We start from the raw sequence: 19,349 nt of genomic DNA on the forward strand, positions 1-19,349 counted from the left end.
GGCTCGCGCCGGGTAACGGTCTCTCGCTCTCGCTCGCTCGCTGGCTGGCTCCGTTCGGAGGCGGCTGTTTGCGTCTGGAGCCGGACCGGCGCGAGCCGCCCGGACAGCTGGACCCGCGCCCCGCTCCCCCCCCCCCCCGGTCCCGGACCCGCCGCCCCCGCCCCGGTCACCTTCCCGGCTGCTCTGAGGGCGCAGAGCGGGGTCCCCGCCCCCGGGTCCGGCTCGGGCCAGCGGGAGTCCCGGGCGGGAGGGCCGGGCCGGCGCGGGGGATGAGCTGCGGCGGGGCGAGCAGCATCCCCGGCCCCGGCAAGCCGCAGCGAGACCCCGCAGCCGCCGCCGCAGCCCAGCTGGAGCTGCCTGGCGCGGAGGAGAGCGCGGGGCTGCGGCGGCTGCAGCCCCAGGCGGAGCCGGCGGCCGACGACCCCACCGGGGCGGGGCAGAGCAGCGGCTCCGGCGGGACGCCCCCGGGCCCCTCCGAGGGGAGAAGGGGCGGCTCGGAGAGAGCCCGGGGGGAGGCGGGGGCCGTGGGCGGCGACAAACCCGAGACCCGCTCCGTGTGCGGCAGCGACAGCGGCAGCGACAGCAACCCCGGCGGCGCCGGCCCCATCTGCAAGATCTGCTTCCAGGGCGCCGAGCAGGTGAGCGCCGGCCGGACAGACGGACCCCGCCTCCCCCGCACCCCGGCGGGGCGGGGGGGGGGGGCGAGGGACGGACAGAGAGACGGACCCAGCCCCTCCGGCCAGACAGACACCGCAGCTGCGCCGCCTGCCTCTCTCCCTGGCGCGCGCGGGCCGGGGCAGGTTGTTGGAGGCTGCTGGTCCCAGCCCGCCGCGGTCAGCACCCTGGACAGGGCTCTGAGCCGGACCCCGCGCTTCGACTGTCGCCGCCACTGGCTGGGAAACGAGCCCCGAAGTGGCCGAGTCGAGCAGGTTCAGTTTCGTGAGGCCGCCCTGGGGTGGCTCGTAACTCAGCAACAGCTGGGGGCAAATGCAATCGCGGGCCTGTACAATGTGAAGCTGGCTGTGAAGAGCTTTGCCAGCCTCCGCTGCCAGTCTAGAAAGGCAGGGAATTATTGGTCTATTTGCTTAGGATGCAGCCTCTCTCCTCAGAGACTTCAAGGGGAAACCCACATTCTCCAAGCGTCTTGTCTTCTACATTTTAATTAACCCTTACTAGTTTCCCAATACTTTTATGAAGAAAATCTAGGGAAAGATTTCATGATTGGTCATTATCATAATATCGGAGCCGGACACTTCCACGAGCATTTTACTCTATACCTGTCAGCTTAGTCGGGCAGCTCCCTCTCTGAGCCATTATGACATAAACGGGGGAGTTGGTTTGTTGTACTTTATTTTCTCTATTAAAAAGCAAGAAAATGGAAAAAAGAAAGATATGATTGGTATTGTCCAGTTAGACTTTAATATATGAGTCTACTAGCTTTGTGTTTTATTTTAGAACACAGGTGAGGACAATTGTCAGTATGTGAGGTAGAACTATTACATTTTTGAAGTAGCATCACAGAAATAAGAACGCTTCAGCCAACCACACAGTCGTTTATGTATTTGTTATAGGATGTAATTCTGATAGGAAAGACATATTTAGATTATTTTTTTTAAAGTGTTCATTTTGTAGAGAATTTTTACGGTGTAATTGCATACAGTACAAATGCTACTGTAAGCATGAGGTTCACTATGATGTCATACATTTCTTTCTTATCCATGATTAAGAATTATTTTTGTACTTCTGTATTTTCTCTACATCTAACCATCCATCTAAAAGTTACTCGAAAGACATAATAAGGTGACCATTGGCATAATAATTACATATGCAGTGAGTTACCTGTTCTTTGTAATGTGGTAGAATATTTAAGGTGGAAATGATATCTTTAAAAGAGCTCTAACTTTTGAGTTTTATTCTAGCCAAAAATATAAAAGTGTAGGATAGTGACTAAAACAAACTCATTGTTCCAGAACAGATAACATGAAATATTGTATAAGAAAACAAAATAAGTCCCCCTGACATTTATTTTTGTCTTGTTTCAGGGTGAATTGTTAAATCCTTGCCGATGTGATGGGTCGGTACGGTACACACATCAATTGTGCCTCTTAAAGTGGATCAGTGAAAGAGGGTCATGGACCTGTGAGCTCTGCTGTTACAGATACCATGTTATAGCAATTAAAATGAAAAAACCTTGCCAGGTAACATTTTTACATACTTACAGACCAAAAATGTTACTTAGTGTCTATATTTCAGAAACTTGCAAATGTTAATTTATTGCACACGGGCAGATTTTATAAAATATTGGTTTATTCTCCTCCTTGACATTGTCTCAACAGATCACCTCTGTGAGATTGCATACCCTGTTGTGAGGCACTGGACCCCATTTCAACATGCTTAGTCATTGAGGAAGAGTGCACATCATAGTAGGATCCAGTCATTTGGTAGGGGGAGGCTCTTCTGGCCTAAGACTAGTTACAGAAAAAGTTCTTGCCTCTACCCTGACAAGAGCTGTTTGGATCCCTTGCCTGTACGCAGAGCAGCCAGGTCCTCTAAGGACTCGGGGTGCACCCTTGATCCATCTTCTTCAGCAACATACAGGAAGTGTTAGGGTTAAACTGTTACCAGTAATTTGCATTAGTTCTCTGGATCTTGTAAAGACAAAGATTGGCTCCACTTATGCCTTACCATTATGGATTCAGAAATGATCAAGCCTCCTTGGATCTAAGCCAATCTTATCCTTTGGGTCCATATTTCAGACAGGCTAAACACTCCTTGAAGTTCCTGTAGAACCAGGAGCCAATGCCCTCCTACCAAAGAGATAGCATATTCTCCAGTGTCTTCTTAGTCATGTGCTGATTGCATCTTTGCAGATTTCAACAATCTGAAATTTGATTGATACCTTTACAAAAGGTTATTTTCAATATTGAGTCCAGTTCAGATGAGATACTTCATTTGGGAGAGGTGTATTTCAGACATACGTCAATTAGCACTATTCCTCAACCCACCTCCTGAGAAGTGTCACTACTATCTAATCTCTCACAGATGGGATCTGGGTAGATAGTGTTATGAGACAGAAAGATGGCTTATTTACCCACATAACTTTTGTTCTCAAATGTATTGCCTCTACAGAGCCACACGAATCCTCCCTTTCCCCTTCGACTTCAGAGATTTACAGGATGTGCCCAGAATTAGAGAGGAAAAATTAGGAGTTGGGTTTTTTGTAACCCTTAGTTCCAGAATGTTGAAACAGCCAGCCGCGAGAACATTTCTCCTAGCATCCATCTGCTTTGTATGGTTTCTTTTGCTGCATGGCATGTAATCTCAAAGTGGGCCTCTATGGAGGCAGTAGATTCAGGGAACAATATTTATGTTGGTAACGTCTTTTTCAGTATATTTTGTCTTGGTGCACACCGAACCATATGCCAGCTAACTACCATCAAGGGGCCCACTCCTGGAAATATGCAACATGTTGACAGGATTAGGCATGAAAGCGTAATTACAAACTGAGAAAATTCATATTTACTTTTAAGATTAGCCAACTGGTTTGCTGTCAGTGGGAGATGTAGATTACAAGTTAACTGGAGAGATGCAAGTTGTGCATTTTTCCCCAGCATCCTGTCCTTTCAGTGAGCCAGATGTAAACAAGCATAACTGTAATAGTAAATGTTAAAGTCAGTGGAATTGCTCCTTATTACAGCAGGGAAGAATTTGTCCCAATTCTGATGCTTGCTTTGTCTCTGCTCCAATGATTCTTTCATTTTTATCCAGTGGAGCGGGGGTGTGGGTGTTGATAAATGCATGAGAATGACTCTGTAGCCTGGTGGTTATAGCATGGATGTGGGAGACCCAGGATCTAGTCCTCCTGCTCCAATGATTTTAGAAATCATCCAGAGTGGAACAGCTTCAATAGGAGATATTAAGGGAGCCCCACATCAGAATATCCCATAGCCCAGAGTCTAGAGAACCTACCTGAGAAGCAGTGGATATCAATTTAAATCCCTTCTTCCACTCAGGTAGAGGGGAAACTTGAACTAGGCATCTCCTACATGTCAGGTGAGTACCCTAACCACTAGGATAAACATTATGAGGGAGGGTCTCCTGTCTTGCATTTTCTGTAAGCTTCTCTATAGGGGCCTGATCTGATAGGCAAGCCATGGGCATACTTACTGGATTGGGCCCTGCAGGCAATTAAATGGAGGAATGCCTATCTTCCCCTAGTTTGTATGTTGCTTTGGGGCTATAAAAGAGAATAACAGGCTACTTTTTCTAAAATGTTTTATATTTTAAACTGTTATATATGATCATAGAATTCTCATTTGTGGATGGAAATGCAAGAAATATTAGTCAGTTAACATTATAATTTGTTAGTTTTCAAGAAAGAGGAGTCCTAGTGGTGAATTAATTTAGAAGCTGATTTAATGTTAAGTTGAGGAAAACATCTTAAATGTTATGCAGAAAGAACCAGCAAGATATTTTAGACATAGCCTGAATGTGAGGACATAAAGATAGATCTGAGTTGAAGAAGATTCCCAGGTTACATGCCTGAGTGACAGGCAGGATGGTGGTGATATTCAAAAGAGGTTGGTGTGGGTGGTTGGGAGAAGAAAGAGAGAGATTAAGTACTCTGTTTTAGCCATGTTGAGCTTGAGCTGATGATTAGACATCCATGAGGTGATGTCAGAGAGACATGCCAACATTTTAGTTCAGAAGACAATAGGTCTGGAGCAGAAAGGTAGATTGTGAGTGGTCAGCATAGGGATGGTAGCTGAATTTATGTCTTCAGATGAAATTACCAGAGATAAGCTATAGAGGGAGAGTAGCAGGAGACCTAGGACAGAGCCCTATGGAACCCCTCACAAAAAAATTGGAGGGCAGAGAATTCTCCAAAGGACAGGCAGAAGAAGAGATTAAATAGGCAGGAGGAGAAAAAGGACAGAGACATGGAAGCCAAAGGTAGGCAAGATTTCAATAAGAATATGGTTGACAGTGTTAAAAGGGGCTGAGAGGACGAGGAGGAGGAGGAGAATAGAGTACTGATTCTGAACTTTGGATAGGAAGAAGTCAGAGACTTTGTAGAGAGCAAGGGAGTGGAGTGCAAGGAGCAGAAGACAGATTGGAAAGGCAAGGGGTGCTGCAGATGGAAACCACATATTTGGTGTTTGTTATTACTACTTCAAACCAGGGGGTGCAGTAGCATCATCCCCAGCACCCTTAGTACCAGAACAACTGGTCTAAAATGAAACTGGAGAAGGGGAACTCTAGATAGTGACTGTAAACAGTATGCTCAGTGATCTTAGAGATGAAAGGGAGAAGGGGCAGTAGTTGAAGAGGCAAGTAGGTCAAGGTTAAGGTGTTTTTAAGATGAGAAAGACGAAAGCATGCTTGTGTTGCCAGAGGAGAGTAAGAAATTAAGGAGAAGAGTAAGGGAGGGGATGAGAGGTCATGAGGGAGATCAGGAAATGGGATGGGGTCACTGGGGCAAGTGGAGCTGGGACATCTTTGTGGCACTTACCACATCATCTCATATGGACAGCTAAGTGGCTGGATCACTTTATGATTACCTGTTCTATTAATTTCCTCTGGGGCACCTGGCATTGGCCGCTGTCAGAAGACAGGATACTGGGCTAGATAGACCTTTGGTCTGACCCAGTATGGCTGTTTTAGGTTCAACACAATGGTTGAGGGGAGCCCACTAGCTTGTGTCTGACTAAAAGCACAGCATGTGTTTGTCTAAAGCATATCTTCCAGAAAGGCATCCAATCTTTATTTGAAGACATCAAAAGATGGAGATTCCACCACTTCTCTTGATAGTTTATTCCAGAGGGTAATCACCCTCATTGTTCAAATGTGTGTCTAATTTGGCTTTGTCTGGTTTCAGCTTCCATCCATTGGTTCTTGTTATGCCTTTCCCTATGAAACTATAGAGCTGTTTAGTACCCAGCATTTTCTCCACATGCTACTTATACATTGTGAACAGTCACATCTCAATCATTTTGATGAGCTAAATTGATAGAACTCTTTAAGGGTGTGTCTAAGCTGCAATCAGCAGATATGGTCCAGCACTTTTAGATGCACATTAGTAGATTTGATCTGGTGAGATCAAAGCTAGCTCACATAACAATAGCAGTGAGGCCACAGCAGCACAAATGGCTGCATGGGCTAGCCCCACCTGCTTAGGACCCTGGGTACATACTTGAGTGGCTGCCACCCATGCTGCTGTGGCATCACTGGTATTTAATCTAGCTAGCTCAAGTATGTCTACACATTCTGCAGTCACATCTCCCAATTGCAGTGCAAACATACCTAAGTCTCACATTGTAAGGCATTCAGGGTGGTAGCCATGTTAGTCTGTATCAGCAAAAAGAACGAAGAGTACTTGTGGCACCTTAGAGACTAACAAATTTATTTGAGCTTTAAAGTTTTGCCTAGAGGGGAATCCTCTGTGTTTTTGAATCTTTTGTTACCCTGTGTCAGGATTCCTTTCCCACTCTGAATTCTGGGGTACAGATGTAGGGATCCACATGAAAGACCCCCTAAACTTATTCTTAAAAGCTTAGGTTAAAACTTCCCAAGGCACAGATTCTTTTCTTGCCTTGGGATCGCTGCCACCACCAAGTGATTTAACAAACAATCAGGGAAAGGACCACTTGGAGTCCTATTCCCTCAAAATATTCCCCCAAGCCTACACCCCCTTTTCTGGGGAAGGTTTGAGCATTTATCCTCACCAATTGGTTACAAAGGGACTACAGACCCAAACTCCTGGGTCTTAGAACAATGGAAAAATCAGTCAGGTTCTTAAAAAGTAGAATTTTATTTAAAGAGAAAAGGTAAAAGAATCACCTCTGTAAACTTAGGCTGATAGTTAACCTTACAGAGTAGCAGAAAATTCAAAGACCACAGAGAAACCCCCTCTAGCCTTAGTTTCAAAGTTACAACAAAACAGGGATAAACCTCCCTCTAGCAAAGGGAAAATTCACAAGTTGAGAAAACAAAGATAAACTAATATGCCTTGCCTGGCTGTTACTTACAAGTTTGAAATGAGAGACTTGTTCAGAAAGATTTGGAGAACATGGATTGATGTTTGGTCCCTCTTAGTCCCAAGAGTGAACAGCCACAGAAAACAAAAACCCAAAACAAAACCTCTCCCCACCCAGATTTGAAAGTATCTTTTGTCCCCATTGGTTTCTTTGGTCAGGTACCAACCAGGTTACTTGAGCTTCTTAACCCCTTATAGGTAAGGAGGAATTTAGGCTACCCCCTTTGGTTATGACACCCTGTAAAGTTATTTTCCATCCTGATTTTACAGAGGTGATTTTTACCTTTTTAAAAAAATAAAATCCTTCTTTCAAGAACCTGACTGATTTCTCTATTGTCCTAAGACCCAGGGGTTTGGGTCTGTGATCACTTTGTAACCAATTGGTTAGGATATTATTCTCAAGCCTCCCCAGGAAAGGGGGTGTAAGGGCTTGGAGGGATATTTTGGAAGAATAGGAACTCCAAGTGGTCCTTTCCCTGATTTTTTGTTAGATCACTTGGTGGTGGCAGCGTACCCTCCAAGGGAAAAGAATTTTTGCCTTGGGGAAGTTTTAACCTAAGCTGGTAGAAATAAGCTTAGGGTTTTTTTCATGCTTTCTTTTAAAAGCTTATGCTCAAATAAATTTGTTAGTCTCTAAGGTGCCACAAGTACTCCTCGTTCTTTTTATTGTAAGGCATTGTATCTAACCCTTGAATCGTTCTTGGCTGTTTTCTGCAGTTCTGGTGTCTAATTTTTTAAGAGTGCTAAAAAACTGAACTGTACACAGTATTCCAGTACTGGTCTTACCAATGCAGTATACAAAGGTAAAAAACATCTCCCTATTCCTCCTTACATCTAAGGAGCTTATTAGCCCTTTTTGTCACAGAATCACAATGGGAGCTTATATTCAGTTCTTGTCCACTGTGACCCCTAAATCCTTTTCAGAGTCACTGCTTTCCAGTATACAGTCACACATTCTGTGGTTATGGCCTGCATTCCTTGTTCCTAAATGTATAACTTCGCATTTGGCTGAATGGGCCCAGTTTATCAAGCAATTCAGATAGCACTGTAAGTTTTTCCCTTCAGTGGATTGACATGAATCCTGTTAGTGATCTTTCCACAGATTCATATACAGTAACCTTGCCATAACTGACTTCCTTTAGAAAATCAAGTTCAGTGTCTTCATTGTTTTCCCAGGAATGTGACCTACCTGAGCAGCAATGATCTGGTCATTTAGTCAGTTTCCAATCTAGCTTTCCAAGCCACTTTTAAAAGAAAGTTACCCAGAATAGAACAGTTCTTTCAGTCATCTCCATGCCCTCCTCTCATCCCATACCTGCCATGTTTCAGAGACTGTTCTCAAGGGCAGATCAGTCACACAAAAGTCAATATTACTGCTGCAGCTTGCAACAAAGGAAATTTTCATTGTTTCAATAATATTTCACTTATATTGATGCCTTTTATCCTATGATTTCACAGCAAACCAATAATCCTCCAAACACCTCTGAAGAACAAACAAGTATTAATATATCCATTTAACATACAGGTGAACTGAGGCACAGAAAAGTTAAGTAATTACTCAAAATCAAATGAACTAATAGTTTGGTAAAACTCTGAGGTAAAAGTTCTTCTTTCAAATATACATATTCAGTTACACTGACTTTAAAGTGTTACACACACATATACCGCTACAGCTCTGGGGGCAGAATTTGGTCCTAATTGTTTAATAGGGGACTCTTACTAAAATGGTAAAAAAAGAGCAGGAATTAGGTACAATATCAACTTGTTACAAATGAAACTTGGGAAGAGGCACTTAGTTTCATGTGCTTTTATGCTTTCAGAATGTTAAGAGTTAGATGGTATCTGTCCCTGTTCAGGTGTGCTAAGTGAGTAGAGGGCACAAGGTTTTCCTCTCCTTATGTCCTTCTTCCAAGGGTAGATACAATCAATCATAATCCGTGTGCTCAGGGTGGGGAACCATGGGAGTCTTAATGCCTCCAGCAGCACTAGATTCCAAAAGTGGGCAGGAAGCACCTCTTCCACACAGACCAGCAAAACTGAGCGTACACTACCCTTTTCAGGGAAGCCACAGTCCCTCTGAAATCAGGTGGTAGCATGCCTCACTACCAGTGCCAATATGGCCTGCAATAGAAGAATCACAGTTTACCCCTAAGTTATTAACCTCTTCCCAAAATATAGTCCTTATCACGGATCTGCTTGGAATCCTAAAATATTTGTTATGAAGAATTTAGATCAGATTTTAAAGATGGTATACTATTCTGCTTTGAAGTTCATGTTATGGATCATTTTAATAGCAAAGAGATGAAACAGAAGCCACCTTAAATGAGTATACCCAGCTGACAAAGTAACCCAAATGACTCATCCAGTCTTGAGAATATTGATATCCAATTGGCATGTAAAATCAGTTTTTTCCTGTTTAGACTTTAGTAATATAGTGTAACTATAATGGTTATTTTTCTAGATTTGTCAAACTGTTGTGCAGCAGTTTCAGTTGTTAGTTTCCTCTGTCCATTATGATCATATAATTCATTTTCCAATTCATCTTCTTTATCATACCATAGTTGTGCATAAGGGTTCTATCCAATTCATACAGAAAGTAGTGGAAAGGCTCCCATTGACTTCAATGGGAGCTGGATCATGTCCACATGACTGACATTTATATAATGTTATAGGTGTGCATGACTCTTTACTTGTTACAAGGATTTAGGTCTCTGGGAAAGAGAGCACTTAAGCACATGTTTAGTTCTGTTGATGTGTTTGGCATATATGACTCATCCTCAAAAGTGGTGACTTAGTGTTCTACAGTATCCATGTACAAATATAATTTACAAATAGAAAATACTAAAGTAATGAATTAATCTCCATTGTGCTGCAAGCAGCAATAAGTGCAGCAAAAGGGGCATTTAGATATGTGCCAGCATTGTCAGTACATATGCAGATGAATTGATGCTATTGATTCTTTAAGGGTTTGGAGCTACATCTTTGGTGGAGAAGTGAAAGATTTGTGAGGTTTCTGTGTGGAGCTTATATTCAAAATTGCAGTGGACCCTATAGGTACCTACACCCAACATTTTGGTGCCACGGGCATTCACAAAACCATAGCACTGCTTAACCCTATAGGTTCTAAATTCCCTAGGTGCTTAAGTTTCCACTGAAAGTCCCCATGGCACCTAAATTTCTGCTGGTGGACATGTACTCAGCTGCCTCACTGCTGATACTGCCAAGCAGCTTGACACCTAACTCACAGCTAAACACTGACAGGATTCACAAAGAAGGGTCTTCTCCACCTGTGGGGCCTGATCCAATAGATTTGCTGAGGTACTACTTTAAAGCACATCTACCAGCCCAAGCCCTACATAGAACATTGGTGGTGGTGCTGCCATTTCCTCTTATACTCAATAGTCTGCTGATTGTTCCAACTGGGTAAGTGTGCTAAACTGATAAATTTTATGGTAATAAGTCATAGGACCAGATGGTATTCACCCCAGAGTTCCTTCAGAACTGCTCCTCTGACACCTCAGTCTAGGACAGTTCCTCAGATTTATTTCCTAAAGAGAATGGCTCAGGTGCGGGAATCTCCCTCACATCCTCCACAATGAAGACTGATGCAAAGAATTATTTAGCTTCTGCACAACAGCCTTGTCTTCCTTGAGTGCTCCTTTAGCACCTCAGTTGTCCAGTGGCCCTACTGACCGTTTGGAAGGCATCCTGCTTCTGATGTACATAAACTAACAGCAAAAAAGGAGTTTGTCTTTAGCTAGTTGCTCTTCAAATTCTTTGATACACTAAGACACCTGGACTCCTCTAGGGGAAAGCAGCTCACAATGCCCATGCATCGGAAAATGAAGTGAGAGTACTAGAAACAAGTTTTCACTAGCTGAACCTCCATCAGTTGGAACAACCTTTTGGAGAATGTCTGGCTTATGCAGAGTCTGACCATTTTCAGACCACACTGCAAAAACATCACCTATAATGAAATAGGGAAGAGAGTGGGGGGGGGGGGGGGGAGGGAACCTTTATACATGTAGGCCATTATTGTCCTCTAATCCATCTGTATTCAGTTGTAGAGGAGAGCAGCAGCCCCAGGGAGATAGTTATAATCCCTGATTCTGAGCTGCCCAGCCCTGGCAGAAACTAGAGCAGCTGGGAGGTACTCTAGCTTTCACTACTGGCATGTGCTGTTCAATCATACTTCCCTCCTCCTAAGTCAGGCACAAGGGGTAAGTCACAGTTGGCACACATTTTAAAGCTTTTCTCTGAGATATCGACTGCCACAAGAGAAGACCTTAACAGCTATCTTTGACAATTTTAATTTATAACAGAGTGGAGAATGCCACCCATATATTTAAAGGAGAACCTCCTTTACCAAAATATGGCAGAAGAACAGAAGATTCATGAAGTCAACTTATAACAACTTGCTGCACAGTTCTAATTTGCCTGGAAATCACTTAGATAGCACAGAAAATAGTAACATTGATAAACATTGATAAACAGAAAAAATAACGAGGAGTTCTTGTGGCAACTTAGAGACTAACAATTTATTTGGGCATAAGATTTTGTGGGCTAAATCCTCTTCATCAGATGCATGGAGTGGAAAATACAGAGGCCGGTATAAATACACAGCACATGAAAAGATGAGAGTTGCCTTACCAAGTGGGGGGGTCAGTGCTAATGCGCCAATTCAGTTAGGGTGGAAACAGGTAGACAGGCTTTGATTTATTTGCCAGATGACCTTGGGTAAATTGCTTAACCACTGCATCTCAGTTTCCTTATCTGTAAAATGGGAATAGTGACACTTGTCAACATTTGCAAAGTGCTTTGAGATCTACAGATGAAAAATGCTAAATGAGTACAAAGTAGCATAGGCGTATTGATGAGTAATTATAGGCGTAATGAGTATTGATGTATATGTATAAATAAGGCTGCCTAACACTTTCCATTTTAAGGTCCTATTTTCAGTTGCTTATAGTTTTGTCAAATGTTAATCATATGGTTTCCCATGCTGGGTCAGCAAAAATGGTTGAGCCATTTCCAGCCATTTCACTGATGAGCTCTAGCATCTGTATGCTTTGAAAGAAAGACTTGAAGTTTGACAGGGGCTTCATTCTGATTTTAGGGATGCCTCTTGTTATTTCCATGGAAATCTATTCAGGTTTGGTCAAGTTATAAACCTCTGCAAAAAAGACCACAGTTCACATATGCTCCATAGACGTTTGTTAGAGGCTGTCAGCTTTATTTGCTGAAGGGTATACCTTCAATAACCCTATTCCATCCCAACACAGCTCCTACCTACTGACTGGAATGTGCATGTGGCATCCTCCATGGAGCAACTGAGCATGCTCCATCCTGGTGATGCAGAGGCTGAGCATGGCTTTTTCTGCAGCTACTTCTCCAAGCTGCCCAGGGCCCTATGACACAAAATGACAGCAGCAAGACTGTTTCTCCTGAACTCTTAATTCCTTCCTGCTAGTGCCCAGGCAGATTGAATTGTGGTGCTAAAGAAGGACATCTCCAGAGGATCTGAACTAGTATCTAGAGCATTCAATCCAATAATACTAAGTGAGCATTATCTCTACATTTAAAGAAAACAAAAACAAACAAACCACCAACTAGAACCTAATAATCTAGGTTTGAAATAAGTGAGATTCTATCATTCCAGCAAATAGAACACTTAAATCTTCTGAGTGGGAAGAGAGTCTCTTTATGATTTTATTTTAGCATAGTAGTAGTCACTAACTGGACAAAACCACACTAGTGCCAGGCTAACTGCTTGCAGAAAACATTTCACATTAGCACTGGTTTCAGTTGTGAGGTGACAATTTTCATGTGTCTATATTGTCAATAGAGAACATATTTCATTTTTTCTGATGAATATTATAACATTAATGGCTGTCAGTGATTATACCAAAGTAGCAAAAGTTGAAGATTCTACTTTTAGCTTTGTCATTATCTTTGTGGCCACTTCTATTGTTTCTGAGCCTTAGATAGATGAGTATTAGTTAACTATCTAGCAATTTGAAATCAGATTCCCTATGATAAAATTAAGTGTGTGAGGGGAGCAGAATTTTGTCATACGATTTTATTCTTCTACAGCTACATACATGCTGAGGTAAATGTGAGGTATTCATTTTCAAATTAAGGACATTAAACGTACTTCATGGTACCAAAATAAAACTCAACCTCTGACATTTGTTGTGGTTCATATCTGATGTCCTTGTAGATACCAGAGATCACAGTAAAGTTCCCTGTAGGCACCACACCGCTTCTGAAGACTTGTAGTGCAGACTTGGCTTATGGGGTAGCAGAAATTTTCAAAGACTGCTTCATGAACCAATGCATTTCAGCAAACAAAAAGGGCTGATTCTCTATTCTGTCTGAGGTATGTTTGGTGCATGAATGTGAGGGAGCAAACATAACTGACACCTTTAGACTTCCCCGACTGTTTTGGTCTGACTTCAGGACTGCTCTAACTTATGCTCAACTGCAGTGGACTTCGAGCCATTCCAGAGCTCAGAATAACCAGCCCCCTTTTGCACCTCTATGCTGCATTGGCTATTATACCAAAGGTATTCACTAAGGGCTGGTTCTGATACCTTAAGTCTTTTTTACTCCACCAGAACAGTATAAAAAGGCTGTAGCAGAACAGAAATAGCTCCAGAACGTCCAAATTACATCAGTGTTCTAGCTTGAAGGTAAGGAACAAAGGAGGACATAATTTGTCACTACAGGGCTAATAAGGTATACATAAGCAAATCTAGCAGTGCTCTGCATAATAAATCTGTGGGGGACAAAAGATAGGGTGCCCATTATTAACTAGAAGCACCCTGCGTTTTCATGTTTAATCAAAATGTACAGGCATCAAAGCCAGAGTCTGCATTGACATAACTGTGCTTGCTTCTAGACAAAGATATAGCCTATAATTTAAAATACAGAAGAAACTTGTGTTTAAAAATACATTTGCTTTCCAAATGTCAGAGGTAATCTATTTGGTCATTAAGTTAGCAACATGTGTATTGTACATTCTCTACATAGGAAATCATGCATATGAAACATTGTGACTGTTGTTATGAATCTGAGAAAGTGGGTTCTCTGAATGTTTATTCATATTTTCCATTAGAAATACAAGAACTTACACATGTATTTCCAAAACATCTGTTGAGCTCACAAAAATGTTGGGTTCTTTTTTGCTTATATAAGAATCTTACATTTATACAAGCAGGTTGCAAATTCTATTTTGCATAATGAATACCATGGTTAACATTTATTTGTTGGAACAGTCTGGAACTGGCAATCAGAGCAGGGAAAAAGCCTTTATGTCTTCCAGTTGGTATCTGTTCAGCTTAGTCATAGTATTTAGAAGTGAACAGCAAATTGGCTTTAAAAAAACTTTCCTCAGCTGTAGCAATACATGGTCAATGCCCACATAGCCAGGCTAAGAGGGAGATTTAACACATTGTTGAAAAATAATTTGCTTCTTCTCCTTAGATCCAGTAACATGTCCAGTTGCCAGCACCTACTCTGACGTGACACATCAACATCCATTATGCTATAAGTTATCACAAAATCTCCCTTGAGCATAGAGCTGCCTGTGGCTTAAAGGGGAGTCAGGTAGGTACTGCTTTTGTAGTACATTGTGTGGTTTTGCAGATTGTAGGTATTCTAAATAATCATTGAAATAAAAGAATCTTTAACATTTTGCAAAACTGCACAATATATTCAACGAAATGCTTGTTTAACTTCCATAACATGGCTCTATGTCTGGCCGGGTTCCACGGTAGCTCTTATTTCTCCAGCATAGGAACAATGGAATTGTCATGCTGGATCAGACAAATAGCTAACAGCTGGTATTTCAGAGGAAGATTCAAGAACCTTGCAGAAGGCACTTAGAAAATGTGGGACCCAGTAATTCCATTTCTAACCCCCCAGTAGATAGACGTTGGTTTATGTCCTGAAACAAAAGAGTTTCTAGCTATGCCAATTTTTCTTTTAAAATCCTTACAATCATCATTTTAGATGTTCTTGTAATCCTTCTAAAACAATGCTTTTCTGAATCCTGCTAAACTCTTGGCCTCAGTGATATTTTGTAGTACTGAATTCCGCAGGCTAGTTGTGTATCACATGAAAAAGTATTTCCTTTTTCAGTTTTAAATGTGTTCCATTCAGTTTCATTGAATGTCTTCTTATACTTGTAGTAGGAGAATGGGCAAATATCAGTGCCTAATCTACCTTCACCATACCCTTATTTTTTATCATAACTTCATTCATTTCCTCTGTTGCAAGTAATCCCAATCTTTTCACTTTCTCCTCATATGAGAGTTTTTCCATGCCTCTTACATAATTGAGATTACCTATCCCTGAACCCCTTTGCAATAGGGTGACCCAAATTGAAACTATTCTACATAATTACATACCATTGATTTAGATAATGACAGTGTAGTGTTTTCAGTATTACGCTTTATTCAATTCTTTATAAGTCTTAACACTTTGCTTTTTTGATCACTGCTGCTGCCACACATTTAATAAAGTGATATTTCAAAATGACTTGGGGCTGCTCGCAATGGTGTCACCTCTTTTAAGTGGTTACAGTTAAGAAAGAACCTAGTTAGGTGTATGAGTAGGTTAAGTTCTTCTTTGAGTGATTGCTCATGTGCATTCCAATAGAAGCTTTTCCCTAGCAGTACCCATCAAGTCAGTTGTGGAGACCCCTAGAGTGGTGCCTTTATGGCGGTGTATATATGTCCCTGATGACCCGCTGCCTGCTCAGTTCCTTCTTACCACCCATGACAGCAGTTGGAACAGCTTTGTCTCTTGCTTTTGCAAGTGCCTTACCTAGCGGTTCCCTTGTTTCTGTGTAAACAGTTAGTTGTTAATAGTTGCAGATTAGTTTAGTTTACTTCGGGAGGTTTCCCCCCGTTCTACTCTCCCCAGCGCTGGGGCATGCCTTGGTCGCAGGGGTTTAAAGCGTGCGAGAGGTGTGCAAAACCTATGCCAACAAGTGATCCACATGCCGCCTGTCTCAAGTGCCTTGGGGAGGGCCATCAGACAGATAAGTGCCTTAGTCAGACCCAGGACTAAGAGGGAGCGGGACTATCGCCTGAAGCTCCTTTTGATGGAGTCGCTCTTTAGCCACAGCCTGAGCAGACACCAGCATCCTTGGTGCGCAGCGCACTGGCCTTCCTCCTCTTTGCCTCAGTGGGATGTCCCAGCACTGAGGAAGGACTCTGCCAGGGAGCAGTGGCACCGCTTCCCGGCCCGCAAAGCTAGTGCCTTGCGGCACCATTCACAGTCTCCAGTGCCGCATAAGAAAAAGAAACCAGACAGGGAACATTCCCCGTCAGGAAGCCGAGGGGGGATTCCAGTGGGGTGCGTCCTCCAGTGGGACACCCTCGATCTGGTCCCCAAGAACCGTCACCGTTGACTCCAGCCCCAGTTGCAGAGCCATTGAGTCCGGCAAAAACGGAATCTCCTACCCGTGACAATTTGGAGGAAGAGCCTGACCTCCCCTCCACTCTGGACACATATGAGGTGGCTCAAGACCTCATTGATATGACAGTGCAGTACCCGGCCCCGCAGGTGCGGGGCCCAGCCTCACAAACTCAGGCACCGCCAGTAGCACCGGTGACAGCACCGACTGTGGCGTCGTGCCTGGCACCGTGGGTGATTATAACACCAGTCATGGCACCGACGGTGATGGAGGCAGCATCGGCGGCACCGGCACTGCTGTTGAGTCATAATCGGGGGAAGCCTATGATGTTGCGGCGCTGATCTCCGTCTCCCCAGCACTGTCGGGCTCCGCTCCCCCATGGTTGGGTACAGAATACTCATCAGAGTCAGATGCAGAATCGTCTGTATCCCGATGCAGCCACTACTGCTCCCAATCCCAGCACCGATCCCAAGTTGTCACTTGGCCACCCCAGTGGCAGGGCCCAGTGCAATGGCCTTTTTGGACCCCCTGGGCCTACCACCAGGCTCAAGGTCAGGGATCGAGGCTGGTATCAGCCCCCCATGCCCCTCCAGCGAGGTCGATGGCACGCTACACCCCTAGGGCCCCTGAGGATCCTTTATGGTAAAGGGCTGTTGAGTGGCCTCAGACAAGCATGCCCCTCCTCCACCGATGTCAGTGGCACCTGAACCTCCGGTACTGGAGTGCTCTGAGGTACCTGACCCGGCCTCCAGAGAACCCAAGGGGCAGGAAGACCCTGTCCCAGGAATCTCTTCCTCCTCTTCGCCGGACAAGGCTGTGGTGAGCACCTCCACCACTCTACCACCAATGGATACCAAAGGCCACCAGGACCTGCTTAGGAGAGTAGCAGTTAACCTCAATCTCCAGACAGAGGAGGTTATGGAGGACTCAGATCCAATGGTGTGCATCCTCGCCCCTGAGGGTCCTTCAGAGTAGCTTTGCCCCTCATAAGGGCAATTCAGAACATCACGAAGGTGCTCTGGCAAACCCCGGCCTCTATACCACCAATGGCTAAAGGAGTCGAGAGACGCTACTTCGTGCTGCAAAAGGGCTATGAGCACCTGTTTACCCACCTCCAACTGGGGACTCTGATGGTTGATGTGGGAAACCACAAGGAGTCATGTGATGCCAAGAAGCAGGATCTCTTTGGCTGTAAAGTCTATTTGACTGCGGGGCTCCAGCTTTGGTAGTGAATCAGCAGGCAGTGCTTAGCTGATATGTTTTTAATTCCTGGAGCTCGTTGGCTAAGTTCCAGGAGTTAATCCTGGCTGATTGTCACAGAGAGTTCAGTGCGCTCCTTGAGGAAGGTAGAGTTGTCTCTAGGACTGCCCTTCAGGCATCCCTGGACGCAGTGGACTCTGCGCCTAGAACCATGGCCACTGCCATCACTATGAGGCGCAGTGCATGGCTTCAGGTTTCAGGGATCCCACCTGAGGTCCAAAACACAATACAGGATCTCCCCTTTGACTGTGAGGGCCTGTTTGCTCAAAATACGGACAAGCGCTTGCGTAGCCTGAAGGACTCGCGGGCCACTCTGAAGTCTCTGGGGCTACACACCCCAGCGCTTCAGAGAAAGCCCTTTAGACCTCAGCTCCCATCCCATTTCTACCCAGGGCCCCCTAGGCTGGACCCTCCTAGGAGGGGGGGCAGAAATAACAGGAGGCGCCCGCTGCAATCCTCCTTGGGCCAAGGCCAGGATTCAACCAAACAGCCCCCCAGCCCCAAGCCCAACTTTTGAAGATGCGCACGAGGACGGCGCACCAGTTGCCTTCTTGGATCCTTCCCCCGCTTTGTGAATCGACTCTTCCACTTCTACCATGCTTAGTCTCAGATCATGTCAGATCGCTGGGTCCTCAGCACGGTGGGGGTGGGATAGTCTATCCAATTCTGTTCCCTCCCACCCCCCTTCCCCGTCCCTCTTCAGGGACCCCTCTCACAAGCAACTCCTTTTACAAGAGGTACATCGCTCCTAGCTCTAGGGGCAATAGAGAAGGTTCCTCAGGAATTCAGGAGCAAGGGGTTCTACTCCCACTATTTCCTCATCCCCAAGGCCAAGGGCGGGCTTTGGCCTATCCTGGACCTATGAGACCTCAACACATACATAAAAAAGGTGAAGTTTCGCATGGTCTCTCTGGCTGCCATCATTCCCTCCCTGGATCCGGGAGACTGGTATGCCACCCTCGACTTGAAGGACGCCTATTTTCACATTGCTATTATTCCAGCCCACAGACACTTTCTCAGATTCGTGGTCAGTGGCCAGCACTACCAGTTCAGGGTGCTCCCATTTGGCCTTGGGTGTTCACCAAGTGTATGGCAGTAGTGGCGGCCTTCCTCTGCAGGTGCCAGGTGCAGGTGTTCCTGTATTTGAACAACTGGCTCATCAAGGCCGAGTCGCAAGCAGAGGTGGTGGAGTACGTATCCCTGGCCCGGGCTATGTTTCTCAGGTTGGGACTTGTATTGAACAAGCCCAAGTCCACACTGACCCCCCACACAAAGAATAGAGTTCATTGGTGCTCTCTTGGACTCCACGCACACGAGGGGGTTCCTTCCGGAACTGCGTTTCAAAGCGTTCATGGACATTATCCAGACCCTCCTCTGCTTCCCCACAGCTACGGCCAGAAATTGTATGAGACTACTGGGGCATGTGACGGCCTGTACATACGTGGTACAGCATGCCAGGCTGCGCCTTCGGCCCCTCCAGACATGGTTAGCACAAGTGCACAGACTGGGCAGGGACCCATTGGACTCAATAGTGACCCTCTCACCACAAATTCTTCACTCTCTCCAACTGCAACCACAGCTGGTGTGTGTGGGAGTACCCTTCGCAAAACTCCAACCCATGCTTTCCCT

General features: G+C 44.7%; 1 protein-coding gene across 1 annotated transcript in view; it reads left to right on the forward strand.

The window, feature by feature from the left end:
* Positions 1-19,349, forward strand: part of MARCHF11 (membrane associated ring-CH-type finger 11) — a 44,911-nt gene continuing 25,562 nt past the window's right edge. The window contains exons 1-2 of the mRNA XM_048839636.2: positions 1-638; positions 2,043-2,198. Of these exons, the coding sequence (XP_048695593.1) occupies positions 270-638; positions 2,043-2,198 (525 nt within the window). The 5' untranslated portion in view covers positions 1-269. The remainder of the gene's footprint in view (positions 639-2,042; positions 2,199-19,349) is intronic.

This window comes from Caretta caretta, chromosome 2 (genome assembly GCF_965140235.1).
Source record: "Caretta caretta isolate rCarCar2 chromosome 2, rCarCar1.hap1, whole genome shotgun sequence".
In the NCBI taxonomy this organism is placed as follows: domain Eukaryota; kingdom Metazoa; phylum Chordata; order Testudines; family Cheloniidae; genus Caretta; species Caretta caretta.